At 38.2% G+C, this 20,154-nt stretch overlaps 1 protein-coding gene and 1 long non-coding RNA gene across 51 annotated transcripts in view; both read right to left on the bottom strand.

Annotated features, from left to right (window-relative positions):
- COL25A1 (collagen type XXV alpha 1 chain) overlaps positions 1 to 20,154 on the bottom strand; it is a 456,561-nt gene that overhangs the window by 193,531 nt on the left and 242,876 nt on the right. For 9 of the 50 annotated variants that reach the window (XR_014813228.1, XR_014813214.1, XM_084973258.1 and 6 more), the window contains one exon: positions 736 to 753. The exons of the other annotated variants lie outside the window; for them this stretch is intronic. Coding sequence is in view for 1 of the 9 variants with exons in the window: in XM_084973259.1 (XP_084829385.1) it covers positions 736 to 753 (18 nt within the window). In the remaining 8 variants the exon portion in view is untranslated. The remainder of the gene's footprint in view (positions 1 to 735; positions 754 to 20,154) is intronic. 50 annotated transcript variants of the gene reach the window in all.
- On the bottom strand, positions 6,102 to 9,877 carry LOC146401007 (uncharacterized). Its single transcript, XR_014813229.1, has 2 exons — positions 8,871 to 9,877; positions 6,102 to 8,476 (listed from the first exon to the last, which is right to left on the bottom strand). It is a non-coding gene; the product is annotated as an uncharacterized LOC146401007 (long non-coding RNA).

Here is a 20,154-nt window from a genome sequence, read left to right as displayed (position 1 = left end):
CTGTGTTATTTACAGGCATTGTGGTGCTGAAAGTAAAATATTAACAACGGTATTTCCTTTTCTCTAACTTCCTACTGACTACAGTTAAGTACTGAGTTTGTTGTTTTTTCCTGACTCTTCATTTCTGACAACTCCCTTCTTTTGTACTTTCATCTTTATACACATTCCTCTCCTTCCTAATATTTCCTCATTTTCTTCAATATGATTTGGGGCTCAAAAGATTGTCTGTTGACTGCATTCACATTTCATTATAAATCATGTCTTCAGCAGTTAGTTTATATTGCAAACGTAGAATGGATTTGATATCTGTCTATAAGGAATCAGAAGTAGCTGGTAGGATCACAGTCTAAATAATCAGACCGTGCGGATTTACAACAACATTATTAGTACATGACTAGTCAGTACCTAATGCAAACCAGTTCATATCCCACATCTACTACTCAGTCATTTGATCTTACATTAGAGTCCCGTGGCACTGTTTCAGATCAGTTAAGAGTTTTGCTTTATATGATAGTACATTATTAAACTTGCCATCTGGTCCAACAGCTGATGTGGCTCACACAACCCTAAAGAGGCCCCAAAGCTTTACTCCTGGGAAAGATTTGGTCTACCGTGCAGTGTCACGATTACTGGTTCGTAGCTTTTTTAATATCCTTGGAAAGGAATTGCAGAAAAACCTCCACACTGGGAAAATCCTAAGATGGAACTAATTTGTTAGAAAAAGAGTTCACTTACCTGAGGACCCGGCTGACCCTGAAATTGGAAAGAAGAAAAATAAAAGGAAAACAATTACACAATTGTTTTCTTAAGTGACTGTTTTCACTACCAAATCTTAAACTAGTTTTCAATATCTTTTCAAAGTATTTCGAAAGACAATAATACCTAACTACAGACAAATTTCACTTTGTGTTTTTTTAAAAATTCATGTTTCATCTTAATATTTTTACTCTATGCTATTTACCTAAAATCTTGATGTAATGGTCTGTAATATATAACTCTAAAATGACTCAAGAGTTTTAGCATGCTCTAGAATTAAAAGGGAGAAAGAGAAGGCAAAGGTGAAACGCATCTCACATTATCATAACGAATAGGTTACTTAGAGGGAGGATCTTCTAGCAAAGACGAATATTACAAGCTACATATTCAGAGGGGGTACAGAGTGAAGAAAAAAGAGACGGATACTTTTAGAATTCCTGTCTCTTTGAATTTCTCATTTTCTCAGTAATATTTCAGGTCAATTTAAAAAAGTAAACATCTATCTTTTACTCTGCATAAGCCAACCTACGGGCACTTAAAAAGGATATGAGAGAGAGGAAAAAAAAAGGATATGAGAGGTCTTTGGCTCAATTAAAGTGCATCATTATGCAACCTCTGGTCAATCTGATTCATTTCGAATGTCACTTGCTCATTGCTTACGCTGATAAAAATTTCAAAGCAGCATAACTGCAAATGTTTCTCATTAATGGAAAATCACCTATGAATAAACGTATTGATTATACATCATCTTCTTCAAATCTCCAATTGGGTTTTGTGTAAGATGACATGAATGTTCACACCAAGTTAGAGGATCTTAAAAAATAAACACTGTCTAATCTCATTGTTAGCTGTGTACCACTGGGTATTACAGGAAAAAGGAAAAGCACGGAGCTGATACAACTCCTAGAGGAGACACCCTCCTCCCTTTTCTCAGCCCCTCTCCTAGTTTGGAATTTCTCCAGGTACTTGCTCTCTAACTGATTGGGTAGAACAGATGCTTTCTAAGACCTTTGCCTGAAAATGTGGTTGGCTAGATTTTACATAATCAAATCAGGAAAGGCAGCTGTACCAAGTTACTGTGGATGCTACTCACCCGACTCCTAACTCTTTAGTGATGGAGAGGGAGAAACAGAGTGCCACTCACTAATGCCTTACTGAATGCCAGCCAGGTCTGGATATGTTACTCCATTTGTTCCTTATAATGGCCCTGCATCTTACAAATGAAGAAACTGAGGCTCATAGGAGTAAGCTGAAAACCACACAACCTATAGATGGAAAAGCCAGAATATAAACCCAAAACTGATCCCAAAGTTTGTGCATTTTCCACCAGGGCATTCTCTCTTTGCCGCTGGAAGTTTAAACTCACAGCTATATGCAGACTCACTCAGACCAACAATGGTACCAGAGCACTCTTCACGGGAATGGACACTGAACTTCCCAGCCACTTCAGGGCTGCAGCAGTGTGAAACTTCTGCTTCTAGATGCTGACCTAGGAGCAGTGAGCACCCAGCCTCCTAAATGAAACCTAATAATAATCAGATCAGCAAAGGTTCTTGCAGCTAACAGCCAGCCCTAACATCAGCTGTGAACATGGAGAACCTACAAGCACAGGGCTACATGTGGATCTTCCTGGATCCATGGAATGGATGGAATTACAATATGTGCTCACTTTCCCCTGCCTTCTCATTCTCTCTCTGGATGATTTCTGCTTCTGATCTTTCTTAAGTTTTAAACTGATGCAAACTCAGAAATATGAATGTGCATTTTTTATGGAACCTCAGAATACATTGTTACTTACTTTTTTTTTTGGTAAAAACTAAGATGTAGGATTCTCTAACATCAGAAAGAATTTCTTCAAAAGTAGACATTTTAGCATCATTGCTGAGATTTTTTTGGTTCCTATGGTTGTTTTACAAATTATAGACTTCTCCTATCTGTTTTAAAAAGTGTCATTTTGGCCAGTACACTGAACAAAGGATTTTGGCACAACATGTGCATAAATTTGTGTGTTCATACAATATACATTGCATTATGAATTTTATTTAGTGATAGTGAGAACAAATAGTATGATGATGAGTTTAAAAAGCTGACTTTCATATCAGCATTGGAAAGTATATAGCATCAGGTAGCTCAGATGACCCTAACATGTGATACAAGGTTCAGGTGTGTTTGGTGTGAGTACACGTATGTGTGTATGTATAGGATGGGAACATGAAAAAGAGAGATGGAAGGGGGTTGGTAGAGAGGTTTCCCAGAAAAACAATGCACACAATGGGACAAATTTGGTAACTGTCCCTAACACATGGATTCCACAATGCAAGCTTTACAAGTCTTACACAAGATTCCAGGATTGTCTATACCAAGTCTTCTCATTCCGTGTGATGTGACTAACTATTCATTAGGAGACACCTAGAATACTTGTAAGAAAGTAGTTCAGCAGCTGGGCGCTGGTGGTCAGAGTGACAGAGTCATCTAGCCAAACTAGCGAAGTGGTCAGAGGACAGGTTTTGGTGGCTGTGGCGGTGAGCGCTTCTCCCACTGGTGCAGAGAGAGCACAGAGGGAGAGTAGACAGCCCAGGAGCACCCCAGAAACTCCCCGAGGGGACTTTGATGAAGCCTTCTCCAGAGACATATTGCCCACAGAAATATCTCAGAATTTCCTGAAGTTGCCTCCCAGTAGTTAATTGAGAAGCACAAGTATTTTCATTCACTAGTGGCTATTTTTCAAGCCTATTCTAATTTACAGGCAGTGAACAGGACTAGTAAGCAAAAGCCAAAGTTAATTTCTCTTGGTTTTCTAAAATACACTCTAAATGAGTCATTCTGATGAAAGTTTGCAAAATACAACTTAAGCTGAATTTTCAAAAATGGAATTTCTGAAAACAGCCCCCCCCAAGCAAATCACCAAAATGTTTCTATACATAAAATCCTGAATCTAGTATAATCAAGAGTCATGCCAAGGGAGAAGTTAAATCACAGAAATAATGAAGTTTGCAACATACATGTCAAGATGGAGAATGCTGAGTGCTCAGAGTTGCTGATTTACTGTACGTCAACAGCCCGATGCAATGCCCTCAAGGCAACTAAGGCACCAGCATGAAGAAAAAGAAACAGCAGGAGGATCTGACTTTAAAACGTGGTAATCAGAACAGTATGGTAGAAAACAATCAGCCAGTAGCTGATGCTTGACAGAAATGTTCAAAGCAAGTTGAAAGTTTTGTGAGGCAAGTAAACCACAATGGAACATGATAAATGAGATGACATATCACGGGAGTATGTACTGTTACTTCAGGCAGTTAAAGAGCAATATTAGCCATTCTTTGTTAGGCTGTTATCACAATTATGGTTTCTGGAAAGTGCTAACACTCTTCTCTAAATCGACAAAGTCATTTAGATTTCTGACTGAGGCAATTAGTTTCACTACGTGATACTTTTTTATGGACGGTAATTCTGCGTTATTCCTTTTCAGATGGGACAAATGTTGTTTTTCCATTAGCACGTACAAGATAGGCACACACAGTTTGTACCTCTGAAACACCATAAATACTGATTAGGATAACAGACCCACATACATCTTTACTGTGATAAATTTAAAATAAAATCATTTTCATTTACAAAAATTTGAGGGGCTATTAGTATTATTCGAGCAACTCTAAAAGGTGCTCCCTCTGCTTCAAGTTAATGAGAAAGAAATCATTTCAACAACTTAGAAACTCATCTTTAAGGAACCCAAGGTGGACCTCTACTTTTGGTGTCCTCAGATTTAGATTTATTTCATCGTCTTGAATTGAAAAAAACTTCAAAAATAATAATTTCTATGTTTTTGCATTTTGAAATGCTTACCGTCTAAAAAGATCATTTGGAGATGATTACATTGAAAATTCTCAAATCCACACATTCAGATGTCAAGCTTATTTTTCTTTTCAGGAGAAAAGAGCACCTGAAGTAAGCTTCCAGGTAGAGTTTTAGAATGACATCACAGGAATTTTGAGTGACAACAAGATTGTTCTGGTGACAGAGGTTCTGAGGACCAATAGGAAGCCTATCATAGAACCATCTCAGCAGGATCCCTTAACCTTTCAAGAGTCACAGTTTAAGCTAAAGTCTGTGCCAGTAAATAGGACAGATACACTTGGCACTTGCAGCTCCAGCAAGCAGAAACCTTGCTCATCCTCCCTTCACTGTGAATCTATTCACATTTAATCCCCAATATGCCAGCGTCCAAGTTATAAGATGCTTCAGAAACAATAGTTGAATTGCTGAAAGGTAAGGATATTTTGACTGGCCCCAAGATGGTTTACGACATTTTTAGAGAACCATTAAAATGTTGACTATCCTTACATTACAGGTTTGTATTTTCAAAATGTAGCTTCTCAAACCCTTGGCTTTTGCTCGCTGCAGCATAAACACATTTATGCCAAAGAGGAAGTCTCCTCCCTCTGTGGAATTTTCTTCAGATAATAGAGATGGAGCTAAGGCAGAAGCCTGGAGAGGTGTCAGAGGAGGATTTGGATACCTACATAGGTGCCTCAGAACAAAAAACACGGGGGTGCTATCATGAAGAAAAATCACTCCGTAGTTTGATTAAGTCTCCATATATAATTAATGTGAGAATATGATATCAAATTACTTTGTAAAGTATAAATGCTATACACTTATAGCATGGCAATTTAAAGTGGGCTATAAACCCAACACCAACAATTCATTCAATAAATTCAAATTTATATAAAAAGTGTCTATTAACTTTAACAACAAATTAATATGCAAATGATAAACTACAGAGAAAAGCAATTGAAGAAACACAGCATTACAGATTAAGTGTATTAATTAAAAAATGGCTTTGCAAAGACTGCATAATCTCTCAATGTCTGTAAACTGCTCGGGCTTCCAGGGATTCTCACACGCTTGACTAAAACAAACATTATTCATAATTTATATTGCCTGTCATGTTACCCTACAGGATAGATATGAATAATTCTTACCTTAGCCACAGTCACATAATATTACCGAGATAAGAGTATTTCAATTTAAGGTTTTCTTTTGAAAAATACTTAATCCTCGATGGTTTTAATTCCAGGGAGGAAAAGTCATATTGTCCTTAAGAGGAAAATAAATAGCTATAGCCTCAAGTATGGTGGATATGTCTTTTTTTTTTTTTTTTTTTTTTTTAAGAGAAAGAGAGTGAGAAGTAATATGGAGATGGTTTTGTTGGGTTCAAGGTAAAGAAAATAGAAATTCATTTGAAACTTGGAATATCTCTTCCGTATTTGCCCTTCATAAATAAACATGATTTACTTAAAGATTTATTCATGTTTAAACAGATTAGCAAATTCTTCTCACAGTAATTTTTAAATATTATATTTTCTAACACAATGCCATATTTATCTTTTCTTTCTTTTGATTAAATATTCATGATGGAAAATAAGAAAAGTAAAAAAAATTATCAAGTGCATTTTTTTGTCATTAAAATGTCATATACAGAACATAAGGATAAAAACTCTATGCATTAATTTATTTTACATTTTACATTTTATTATTAAAATGTATTGGATACCTAATATTCCATTGAGGCTGATTCAGATTATTGCTATTATAAAAATAGTTTCATCTTTCTATATAAATATTTGATTACATTTGATTATTTCCCTATAATACAACACTGAAAGAACAATGTTATTCCAATTACAAACTTCAAATATTTTATTTATTTATATTGTAGTATATAAAATACAGATTATACACATTCTCTAGGATATAATTCTACATGTGTATACATATGTATTTATTAGACATATATTTGTAAATCTATCTATATGAAGAGAGAAAGAAAGAAAGGAGACAGAAAGGGAGAGAGGGAGGAAGAGAGCAAAACTATATGAAAATAATGGTTATCTCTGGGTGGTGGAATTAGGACTAATTATTTCTATAATTATTGTTTTCTGTACTTCACAATTTCTTGCTATCTCCATGTCTTGATTATAAAAGTATTTAGCACAATTCCTAACAAAACACTGCAGAAAACTTTTAAACCGAACCTTAATCAAGTCTTAACTTTTTTCCATACTAGATTCATTCACTCAAAGACCTAGGTCAGTGATTTTGAATTCAATTTTCTAACTTCCTCCTAATTCAGGGAGTTTTTAATTATTTGGAAGAATGCTGAAAAATTCTTAAAACTATCCCTTAAAATTCAATAAATAAAGGTTTTCATTTCACCTTCTGTGAATTCACATCACTTCTAGGAGTAGATGTGGGATAGATACAGGGGCAGGAGAATTTTGGGGTCAAGCACCAACTCCAGGAGGTCATGGTTCCATTAGACTAGGGATCCCTGCTCAGCTGAGTTTGTTTGAAATCTTTGTTATTTTGCAGACCAAAATATTTGGGTTTTGGGATTTGGCTGTATCATTTTATAAAGCCACTTAAAGGACTTCTGCTTTTGGATATAAATGTGTATCAAACTTCTAAAACACACTACATATCCAAGTCTTTTCACCAATCAGGAACAGAATCACAAGATATAAATAAATGACAAGTTTACAAACATATGTTTAATAGGATACAATAAATACACATGAGTAGAGACACCTGCTCAGCTTCCACAGTTTTGAAAACACATGCCTTTTAAAGAATGAAAAGGCAACTTTCACTGCCCACCTAAATTTTCTTAAATGGTATATAATGAATAATTTGGTTTCTGCCATGTCTTGTTGACATCTTTGAAAATGTGCTATTTGGACTGTGCCAGATAAATACTGGAAGCAATTTTATAAACATCTTTCAGTCTAATTAAATTTCTATAAGTGCCCAATTCCAATTTTCTAGATATTGTACAAAAAGATAGACTTACTACTACTACCCTCTGCACTGTCTTAGATGCCTGCGTTAATAAATGAATGCTAACACAATTAATTGATAATGCATGAGTCACATAATGCTTATTGCTCCAGCAAGACAGAACCCTAAAAATGAAAACTTATTTCAGAATGGGGGAGGGGAGGCTTTGCAAGCTGAGAAGCTTGTGTGTCTTAGGGACCAAGAAGGGTAGGGCTACAATTATCACTGATACCACAAGACACTAAGAGCTTTACAAATGACATCTCTGTTACAAATTAACTACAATGTTACAAATAACTACAAATTAGAGATCATTTCCATTATTTTGTAGTTGAACAAATCAAGTTTCATAAAGGTTAGGTAACATTCCCAGTCACATAGCTTCTACAAGGGGAAGCTGGAATATGAACATGGGTTTGTCTGACTTGAACATTTCTGTGCTCTCACTTGCATTGTGCTGGTGGCTGAAGCCATGAGCTTGGGGCAAGATTATCCAGAGGAAGCAAGTGGCAGTAATTCTTCACCCTCTTTTGAAGTGGATAAAAGCTACAGTGCTCAAGCTAGAAACATCCATACATCAAACACTTAACATTTTACACACACATAACAAACCCCCTTAAATCCATCCATGGATTCTCTGGGAAATTATTTATCCCAGTTTAAGAATCCCTGGGTAGGAGTTCCTGTCGTGGCGCAGTGGTTAACGAATCCAACTAGGAACCATGAGGTTGCGGGTTCCGTCCCTGCCCTTGCTCAGTGGGTTAACGATCCGGCGTTGCCGTGAGCTGTGGTGTAGGTTGCAGACGCGGCTCGGATCCCGAGTTGCTGTGGCTCTGCTGTAGGCCGGTGGCTACAGCTCCGATTCAACCCCTAGCCTGGGAACCTCCATATGCTGCGGGAGCTGCCCAAGAAATAGCAACAACAACAACAACAACAACAACAAAAAAAAGACAAAAAGACAAAAAAAAAAAAAGAATCCCTGGGTAGACAAAGATAAACATTGTAGGGGCAAAAGAAGAGAGTCTCTGAAGAGGAAAAGAATTAAAAATGACAACAAATCTGAGTTTATAAAGCCAAGATGGGAGAGAATTTCAAAAAGAGAAATTAAAATGAGGATGGCAATGAGTCCATCACATTTAACCAATAGGAATAGGAATTCAGAACGTTTATTGTAATTGAGCAGGGAGGTGAGAAAATTAAGACAAGAATAAGCTCCAGAGGTGGCAAGCAGGTGCCAACCAAAGCAGCTACTCTGGTTGCTAATGGCCACTTGGAACAGTGTGTTAAAGGAAGGCTCTGAGGCTGGGCTATAGGCTTTGAGAAGGGCACTGGGATTAATCAGCAATGTCTACAGAAGGCAAAAAGTGGGAAGCATGTGTACCAACTCTTAGCCAATTTTGGTGGACAGTTCTTTGGTATCTGTGTGGTAAGGGAAGAAAAGAGACAGGATTGTAGCTAAAATGAATGTAGAGTTGAAGAATAGGTTTTTTTGGTTTGTTCATTTGTTTTCACAGTAAGGTGGAAAGAATTTTAAAATGTTTGCAAATGTTCAGTAAACTGTTAGCTGAGAGGAAAGAAACAGCTTGTAGAGCAATATCAATACAATAAGAGAACACAAAAGATGATGGTGTCAGAGAATCAGGTGAGGAGAAGGGTTATCACTCTGTCTAAGAAGAGGAGAAAGAAAGTGAGGATAAATGCAGATACACTTGGATATACAGAGAATGGAAGTTTTCCAAGCCCTAAATCTCAAGGCATTCTGAAGCGGAAGTCTGCTGGGTGTGGGATGGAGGTGGGGAAAGTAAGGTTGACTATTCAACCAATATTTGTGAAGCCAGTCCAGTGTGCCACACAGTCAAGTACTAGGAATATGACGAATGCAGTAAATAAAACAAAGTCCCCACTAACAAAGTCCCACCTGCCTGTTGGGGGGAAGACAGACTGTAGGAGAATGTTTATAAATAATGTGGCAGGTGGTGATAATGGCTAAGAAGTAGAACCTACATGGATATGGAGGCTAGAGTAGGAGGGCACTGTTTTACAGGGTGGTCACAGAAGGAACAGAGGGAAAAGGGGAAAGGAAAAGCAAGAGGAATGCCCTATAAGGAGACAGGGTGCTCCAGTTACTGAAAGTGAGTCCTGGCTGGAGGGAGCAATGGGAAAGGGGTAAATGTGAAGTCATGGAGGTGAAGGAGGCAGATCATGAAGAATTTTATAAGTCATGATAAGAACTTGGCTTTTAATTGGAGTGAGACAGAAAACCATCAAGAGGAGGGTATGCACAGAGAAGTGACATAATCTGAATTAGATTTGTTGTTATTATTTATGTATTTATTTTTTGCTTTTTAGGGCTGTACCTGTGGCATATGGAAGTTCCCAGACTAGGGGTCGAATTGGAGCCACAGCTGCTGGCCTACACCACAGCCACAGCCACACAGGATCTGAGTCATGTCTGAAACCTACACCACAGCTCACGGCAACTCCAGATCCTTAACCCACTGAGCAAGGCTGGGGATCGAACCCACGTCTTCGTGGATACTAGTCAGGTTTGTAACCTGCTGAGCCACAACGGAAAGTCCTAGCCTTTAAAAAAAAGAAAAGAAAAGAAAAGAAAAACAACAACAACAACAAAAAAAACCTTTATAACTTTTTTTGGTTTTCCTCTAAACTAAGAAAACAAAAGTGAGAAGCTGATGAAAAATTAAACTAGAAACAACAAATACATTCTTCTCATTAAAACAACGGATAACTTCTAATTATTGGAGCGGGATGGATTGATCCAATTGCAAAACTTCACTTCTGCTCCATCAAAGGTAATGACATCCCATTTTAACCAAATCAAGGCTTAGTGAGACCTAGCACTCAAAGCCCTTGGCTCAGTCTCTGGAGAGACCCTTGGCCCATCTGACCATTTCTCAATTGCTTCAGGCTCCTGACCCCTGGCACACTCTTGTTCCTGCCATCACCCATCCTGGGTGCCCCCTGCCCATTCCACTTGTCGAAAGCCCATCCAGGCTTTAGGGCTTTCACCTCTTTCGCAAAGATTTGCCTGCTCTCCTACAGCAGGTGGCACCTTTATTTCTTCTGAATAGCCACAGATCTTAAATCTTTTCCTATATGACATGTACTAAAACATTACATTTTGCCTTAAATTATAGCTATTGGTATATCTCTCCTCTCCCATTAAATGGTATGCTCCTTGAACAGCTAACACATATGGTGCTGTTACGATATACTAGGCACTATGCCTTCTGTTTTGCGGACGTGAGTAGGTACTATTATTAGCTCTGTTATTCAGTTGTGGAAACGGAGACAGAAAGGGTGAGTGACTTGCCCAAGATTACACAGCTAGTTAGTGGAAATACTGAGATATAAATTTAGGTCTGTTATATTCCAGATTCTACACTTTTTAACCGGTATACCATACTGCACCTTGGACAACTGAAGTCATATAATACATAATTAAATTTTTGGCCACACCCACAGCAAGTGGAAGTTACTGGGCCAGGAAGCAAACACGCACCATAGTTGCAGCCTGGGCCACAGCTGAGGCAGCACCAGATCCTTAACCTGCTATGCCACAAGGGAACTTCCAATAAATACTTGATTTTTAAAAATTTCATCTTTACAAGAATTTTTATTCAATCAATCTACTAAATGCCAGGCACTGTGGCCATGCTGAAAGAACAAGGAAAAATAAGGCATGGGCCCTTCAACGGGGGAACATGCAGTCACAAGCGACACAGAGAAGTTAATACACTTTCAGATTCCCACATTTTAATGGGCTTTTTCTTCCCAAACAACTGGAAAACGTTTTGACAATGCCTTAATTTGTGAAAACTAGTTAAAATCTCTTCTCACTGCAATGAAAACGATCCTACTGAAAAACAAACTACCTTATTTTTTAAAAAAAAGTTTTATTGAAGCATAGTTGATTTACAGTGTTGTGATAATTTCCTTTGTACAACAAAGTGATTCAGTTATACATATACACACACCCATTCTTTTTCAGATTCTTTTCCTATATAGATGATCACAGAGTATTGGGTAAAGTTCCTTGTGCTATACCGCAGGTCCCTGTTGGCCAAACATTCCATATACCTCAGGATGCATATGCCAATCCCAAACTCCCAGTCCACACTCCCCCTGCACATACACACCTGTCTACTTTGGTAACCATACGTTTGTTTTCAAAGTCTGTGAGTCTGTTTCTGATCTGGAACTAAGTTCATCTGCATTTTTTTTTTTTTTTTTTTTAGATCTCACATATAAGTGATATCATATGATGTTTGTCTTTCACTGTCTAATTCACTTAGTATGATAATCTCTAGGTCCATCCATATTGCTGCAAATGGCATTATGCTATTGTTTTTATGGCTAATACTCCATTACATATATGTACCACATCTTCTTTATCCATTCCTCTGTTGATGGACATATAGGTTGCTTCCATGTCTTGGCTATTGTAAATAGTGCTGCAATGAACATAGGGGTGCATGTATCCTTTTGAATTAATTTTCTCTGGCTAGATGCCTAGGAGTGGAATTGCTGGGTCACATAGTACTTCTATATTGAGTTTTTTGAGGAACCTCCGTACTGTTTACATTAGTGATTGCACCAATGTGCGTTCCCTTTTCTCCATACCCTCTCCAGCATTTATTGTTTGTAGACTTTCTGACGATGGCCATTCTGGCTAGTTCAAGGTGGTACTCATAGTAGTTTTGATTTGCATTTCTCTAATAATTATCAATGTTGAATATCTTTTCATCCATTTTTTTTTTTTTTTTTGCTATCTGTCATTCTTCTTTGGAGAAATGTCTACTTAGATCTTCTGCCCTTTTTTTGATTGGGTTGTTTTTTGATATCAAAGTGCATGAGTTGTTAGTATATTTTGGAGATTAATCCCTTGTCAGTTGCTTCATTTGCAAATATCTTCTCCCATTCTGTGGGCCTTAACTTATTTTAATAGATAATGTGATGCAGTTAATGATGCTGGAACTAAATTAAAGACTGTGATGTTACCAAGGGTACATAACACATTGAAGTTCTTCTACAATATAAATATTCTCAGTTGAGACAGGGAATGTAACTTAACATTTTTAGAGCCACTGGCTAAATTACCTCTATTGATGAGGCAGGGCAGGTTCTTTCCAAATGATTCTAAATAACTGCTGAGGGATAAAAGATAGAGTTCTGTGGGCTGTAGCCACAGCATGAGAGGAGCCTACTGGGGAGAGAATAAAGCACAATTTCCCATGCATGACTGGTTCTATGTCCTGCCTGGAGCATGCTGACTGGCCATCCTTGAAATTGTATAAATGAAAGGAAGTAGGCCCAGGTCGCCGTTTGTATTAATAATTGGTGTGCATGAAGTAAATTAAGCCAGCCCACCAGATCCTTCCTCACGGGGTAGAGAAGCAGGACAAAACTCCAGAAATAGAGTCTGCTAAAGCTATCTCTTCAAAGCTTTTGACAAAGGGCAAACCTCAGCTATTTATTTTTTTCTTATTGAAAGGAGACTTCAGGGAGAAGTTTCAGTTCAGTTCACGCACATGCACACACACACACATATGGGTGTGCATACACACACAGTATAGGTGTATGAAGCATGAACTAGGACATGAGAATTATGCAGCTCTGCCCTTATTCACAGAGGAAGTCAAGAGACCTGGTTCTGCCATTAAGACGAGGGAGGATTTTTCACCGTCAAAGGGCAGGTGTGTTGCAGTTCCGGGTTCCTTCAGCTCCTGTGTCTATTCCCACATGCATTATCTATACTGCAATGGCATCTGGCCCCCTTGTTTGTACAGTCATGTCATACTGTAGGCAGGCACAGTAAAAGGCAGTCCCAAGTGGAAGAGAGAGCTCAAGTAGTTCAACTGAACCATGATTCGTTTCTAAATTTCTGAAGGAAACAACACATTTGAAAAAATCTTTTTGCTTTGTGCCTAGAGAAAAAGTTTTCACCTGCCTGTTTCCTGGTGTAGACATTTCTCAGTTCCCATTTCTAAGTTCTTTTCAACACCTCCCATTCATGAAGAGACCATAGTAGTAAAGAATACTTACTTATGAGAAATACTAAAACCATTCGATGACATAGAATCATGTTTTCTTCTAACCTTTGTTGGAAAAAAAAAAAAACAAACAAACCCTATTTTTTTTTTTTTTTGCAGAAACATCCTTTACAGCAACCATACATCTCATTCACTCTCATGTCATTCCATAAAAAATTGGTATTCTTTCACTTGCACAAATATTAACCTTGTTTAAATAAGATTTGAATTCCAAAGAGCAAGAAAAATCAAAGTTTATAAATAATCCTAATTATTCAAATACTTCAATAGTGAGTAGATGCTCAAACTCTCTCTTAACCCAATTTTCATTTAAATTAAAACACAAGCAGTTAAATATTAACAAGGTTTTGGGAGTTCCCGTCGTGGCTCAGTGTTTAACAAATCCGACTAGGAACCATGAGGTTTCGGGTTCGATCCCTGGCCTCACTCAGTGGGTGAAGGATCCGGTGTTGCCGTGAGCTGTGGTGTAGGTCACAGATGTGGCTTGGATCCTAAGTTGCTGTGGCTCTGGCAAAGGCCGGCAGCTACAGCTCCGATTAGACCCCTAGCCTGGGAACCTCAATATGCCGAGGGAGCGGCCCTAGAAAATACAATAAAAAAAAAAAATCTTATTTCTCTTAAGAAACCATAATCTCCATGTGCAGAAACAGAACACACATGGCTAATTCATCTTGAATGTCATTCAAGAAATACATTTGATGTTGGTTTGTGCCATTAGAACACAATAAACTGTGAAAAGTGTCTGCTGGAAAATTAGTTGGCTGTGTAGATCAGCAAGAGATGAATCTTTGTAACATATGTGACATGGCTTTGACAAATCGGACTTTTAAATATACGAAGCATTTTAAAAAAAGACAACTCCCAAAAGACACTTCCTTAGTAATGAATTAATTTAGATAGAACATAATGTATACCACTATTCATAAGCCCATTTTCATCACAGCAGACTAGTTCTGTGTCAGTGTGACAAAGCCTTCCTTCAAATCCCTGTTTGGGATTAATATTCTGTAACTTTCATATTTTATGCGCTCTCTAACTTCCCATAATTTGAAGATAAAAATCTCAGGAAAAGATATTTCTTCTAAAAATATATTTTTTTCTACTTAACAGAAAAGTTTGAGTTACAAGATATTCTGAATGAAGAGTCATTATCTTGGTCATTTGCTACAGATGACTTATTTCCAAATGTGTTAGAAATTAAAAGTCTAGAAATGCCAAATATTAGAACTTCAATACTTCACTATGGGTTTTTAGTATCCTATCCATATATATTTGGATGTTAGACTAGGAGCTAGTTTTATGTAACTACACGCATTCACTTCCTGGGCTTCATATGATGCCCTTGGTGGATAAAGCCAAACATTCAAATAGCTTTAGTTATAGTCTAAAAGTAAGATGTTTGAAGATCTATAATTTAGGATACTATCTGAATACTGTTCTTGGTATCCTAAGGTGTTTAAAAGGCTAGCCAGCATAGAGCGAGATACAGTGGGAACAAATATGAAACAGAAGAGATGTCATTTTCTAAGGAATTTTTCACACTGATTTTATTAGTAATCCACATGCTGATAGTGAGCAAAGCAGCATAGAGCAAGGGAATATTTCACACCTGAAATAATGCTGACTTTCAGCCCCTAAACAAGAAACATTCTAATATAAACTGTCTCCTTTGGAGTTTCCGTTCTGATGTAGTGGCTTAAGGATCCAGCATTGTCACTGTAGCTGCTGGGTCACAGCTGTGGTGCAGGTTGGATCCCTGGTCTGGGAATTTCACATGCCGCAGGTGCAGCCAAAACACTAAATAAATAAATAAACCACCCCCTGTTTTGACTGTTATTAAAACTCTTCACAAAAGAAATTCTTATATTGTCTACAGAGTCTAATTTGCTGACAATATAAGAAGAATATTATAAATCACTGAAAGTTCTAGAGTAGGTCACATCTTGGTATTCATTATACTTTACCACAATAGATTGAGAAACTACTACTGCAGAGATATGATTTGGATCAATTTCCAGGGATAATTTCACGAATGAAAGCTTTCTATTTAATTTGCTTTTAACAGAACACAAGCCTAGAAAATGATCCAGGTGCTCTAGTTATTAGAGTTTTTAGAAAGTATTGGAAGTTACAGAAATGAATAGGAATGAAAGAAATGACCTACTCTTTAATGATACTTTTTAATGACAAAATAAAAGCTTTCCCTCCTCACAATGACGAATAAGAGGCGGTTTCCCAATCCAAATTCATTTGCCTTGTGGCTTTGATTAAATATAGGCACATAGGAAACATTGTATTATAGGAATATATAATTTCTGTAGTGAGTTTCTTACAAGTTATGATATTTGATACAAGGTCAAGGATTTTTCATTTTGTTCAAAATGTTCCAACGATCTGAAATTGCCATCAGTTTGTTACGCTCTTCAAAATCTCTCCTCCTAACCTCTGTTAACATCACCAAACTAAAACTAAAAACAAGGATTTTTTTTCCCCCTTCTAAACTGGCGGGTTAATGCCTCTGGGAAAATAACATTCTTAACAAATAAAACCCAGGGGATCTAGTCAGGCGAAGAAATAAATCCTCATCTTTCACACAACTTTCAAACTGTTCAACAGCACAAGAATTCAAAAATAGTTTCTTTTCAACTCATGCCATATAAGGCACTAAGTAAGTTTGGATGTAATGGCAATGCCAGATCAACTTTCCAGACGTGAAGATTCAATGGTTAGAGGCTTAACTTTAATATGCAAAGTAGAGGGTTGGATGGAGATGGAGGTGGGAGGGCATCAGGAATAAATAATCCATACAACTGGAAAGTGGACGTTTAGGTCATTTCCTATCTGAGGCTATAGAGGGCATATTGGATAATGGTCAGACTACCTGAAGAGAAACCACAAGCTGATTAGTTCCACTCCAAGGGATGGTTTTTAAAAACCGGTTCTTATTCTTTTACCATTGATTGGAAGTCTAAATGAAAGGCTACATATGGTGAAAGATATATATATATATTCAGCCATTACAACAGAAGGGCAATAAATTATCCAGGGTGCCTGCCGAGAACCCTCTAATCCACACTTTCAATTTTCACTCTCACCTGTGAAAAAGTCTGAAACTGTATGCCAATTGGTTGTTAATAATGCACCCTGGGAGGGAACAAGTGGAAATTGTTCCCTAAACTGCAAATCAAGAGACAAAGTATGTGTGTCTACTACTGTTGAATGAAATGCTATATCAGAACAAAAGACCGTGTCTGCGGTACAGGACGAAAGTATGCTTTCATGTGTCCTCTAGAATCCACGGCTCTGAGCAGCACAAAGCTCTGGGGCGCTTATATTTCTACTCCCAGAAGAATATCCTAACAGAGATGTAGCTAACGGAAGCCTCCAAAAGGAAGTTTGTGATATGAAATTTAAAATAATTGTTTTTAAATTTGTAGTTTCCAGATTGGGTTTCTGCTGTGCCTGCCAAACATTCTCCTTCATTTTCTGTGGGTTAGCTGCACAAATGTGGCTTTCATTTGTTTATTAATAGAAAGAAGTGGTGACTCAGCCGCTTTGTACAGATGCCTCAGTTTTCCTAGGGCTGCTCTCCAGCCACAAAAGACTGTAAAACGTGACCAGTCAAAAGCCAGGAGGAAGGCTGAGCACAGGGGGGGGCTGGGATGATGAAGAGCAAGCCCGCTGCCTCTCTGGTTTGGTCTGCAGTGTCTCCCTTGAACCTCCTGACTCCTGCTCACCTCGGTCCCCAGCCAGCTCATGCTGCTCCATGATCATCTTTTTCCTCAATCTGCGTGTGGGCTCTGGGCAGCAGAAATGCTATCACCAAATGCTTTCTTTTACACCAGTTCTAAATGCCAGTTTTCCTCATAGGTGTTTTATCCTCACATTCAAGGAGGAGACTCTTATTCTCTTTATCTACAAGTTTTCAGATCTGTATTTATTTGCTATAGAAAGATCAAATATAAGCACTCTACAGCTCAGGGCTGCCCACATGCCACTTAGGAGCCATGAGATTCACATTAAGTCACCCCCTTCTCTGAGCCCTACTTAACGGCTAGTGAGCAAAAGACAGCAATATCATCAGCCCTGCCTGCCTCTTCACAGGGTGGTAGCTTCAAATGATCTATATGAAAGGGCTTTGGATCTTTAACTTCTGATTAAACATATTGCATAATTATTAGCCAAGAATGCCTGTCAAGGGAAGGATGTATTACCGCAAGGTTGAAGGCTATGCGGACGGAATATAAAAGCTGAATCAAGGATGTTAGATGAAGGATGAAGGATTTACAGAGAAGAGGGAAGACAGCAATAGAGGACAGGTGTCAGGAGATACCTGTGCATGTTCAACAGCCTGAAGAAGTGCAGCTTGAACAGGTACTTATTTAAAAATGTCACTGACAGGGTTAATTTTGTGTGAACGTATAGCTAGGCTATGTTGTCTGGTTGTTAGGTCCAACGCTACTCAAGATGTTGGTTTGACGATGTTTTACAGATGTGATCGACATTTACAATCAGTTGACTTTAGGTAAAGCAGATTGCCCTCACTAATATGACAGATGGGCTTAATCCAATTGGCCATAGGCTGTAAGAGCAAAAACTGAGGTTTCCCAGAGAAGTAATTTTGCCTCAAGATTGTAACAGAGACACTTTGTCTCAGGTTCCAGTCTACTGGCCTTACCTATGTATTTCAGACTTACCAGCTCTAAAATTGTGTAAGCAAACTCCCTAAATTAAATCTCTCTCTCGGTAGCTATTCTATTGGTTCTGCTTCTCTGGAGAACCCTGACTGATGCAAACACCAAGGTCATTTTTATTGGAAAACTCAGGGATTCTTTCCAGTCTTTCTCTTCATCATTTTGCAGGAGCATCTGCCCTCTACCTACACCAGCAATACAGTGTAGAGAGAATATACAGCCCCAAGTAATGACCATTGTTGATCACACAGAGAAAAGTTTGATATCTTTCAAAGTCAATAAATACCTCCACTTGGATATTTTACCAATAACTCAAACTCAAAATACTCAACACTAAATCTTTTTTCCCCTCTAAAATCTCCTTTTTTGAGTTACTGCTCCTGTAGTGTCCAAGTTTGTCTTCACTGTAGAACCATCCTTCACTTCTCCTCTGGTTTACTCCTATCCATTCTATAAATCCTCTAACTCTTCCTTGGTAGTTTTTCTCAGATGAAGCCTATCCTAGGGATGCCTTTAGCCCAGCCCTGTCTTTTTTAATGTTTCCTCCAGCAGCTACCCTACAAATCACCCTCAGACCAGTCATTCTGAATAGGCTTTCATTTACTGCTTACCAAGTGCCCACAGCTTTTGCAATGAAAATTAAAATTTAAACTGCTAAGTCTGTTGTCATTTGGAAAAAAAAAAAGTACTGTCCTCAGGACACATGGATTTTTCCAGTGGTGGTTGATTTGTATTATTATTTGTATTATTACATCCATTTTACTTGCTCTGGGGGAAGTGGCTGATCAGTGTAGACCACAGTCGGGGAACAAAGCAATGTTGATTAATGTGCATGGGGATGCTGGGAAAGGCAGCACTAAGGCTCTTTTTATTATAAATACAGCAGCTACATCTCAGTCTTTATCCTATTTGCCAATTGGCAGTATCTGACATTATTTAACATTCTCTGCATTGAGACGTTTTCCTCTGTATCTCCTGTGACAGGCATATGTCCTAATTCTCCTCCCACCTCTCTACACACTCTATCTCAGTCTCTTTTAAGGGCTCCAATTTTCCCACCTATTTCTTAAATGATAGACTCTTAAGCAGGGAGAGGGTAGGGATGTACATATTCATGAGCTTAGTAGCCTAATCTGCTTCAATCCCTTCAACAACCAGCTATATTGTGATTATTCCTAAGGTTCTCACTCCAGCTCAGATCTCTCCCAAGTGGAACACCAAGAGAGCCACCTAGATATTGCGTACTTCCATATGGACGTCTCCTGTGCATCAAAAACTCAGCCACTCCACTTCAGACCTCACATCATCTGTCCTCCCCAACTGTGCTCTTCCTTCTTTAGTCTCTATCCCATGGCCTGACAGGAGCAAGGCCTGAGAACCACCCCCACTTCTCCCTCTTCCTCACCCCTACACCTAGTCACACACTCTGTCATTTCTACCTCGTTAATACCACCTGAATCTCCCCCATTTTCTATATATCGGGCCATTTTATTTCTCACCAAAATAACTGCAACAATACTTCACCATTTCTCTCTTCCCATTTCTCTTTCTCCTGTCCTTATAGCAAGAGTGATCTTCCTAGGATGTTTGTCTGACCAAGCTACCCCACTTCTTAAATCCGTCAGATTTTATACACCTAGGGTAATTACTAAGCAGGGCTTGCAAGGTCTTTCGCACTCTTATCCAATGCCAAGCTCTGCTTTCTATTTACTTCCTAATCTCCTCCTTGAACTATACATTTCAACCTTATTTATTAAGCACTTTCCCTAAATGACATCCTGTCTTGTCTCTCA

The sequence above is a fragment of the Sus scrofa genome, chromosome 8 (genome assembly GCF_054392235.1).
Source record: "Sus scrofa isolate SSC_HxYL_T2T_F1_AM1 chromosome 8, Sscrofa_HxYL_maternal_Yorkshire_Landrace_v2.0, whole genome shotgun sequence".
Taxonomy (NCBI): Eukaryota; Metazoa; Chordata; class Mammalia; order Artiodactyla; family Suidae; genus Sus; species Sus scrofa.
Note: the sequence above shows the minus strand (reverse complement) of the source record. Positions and strands in the feature narration are given on the sequence as shown.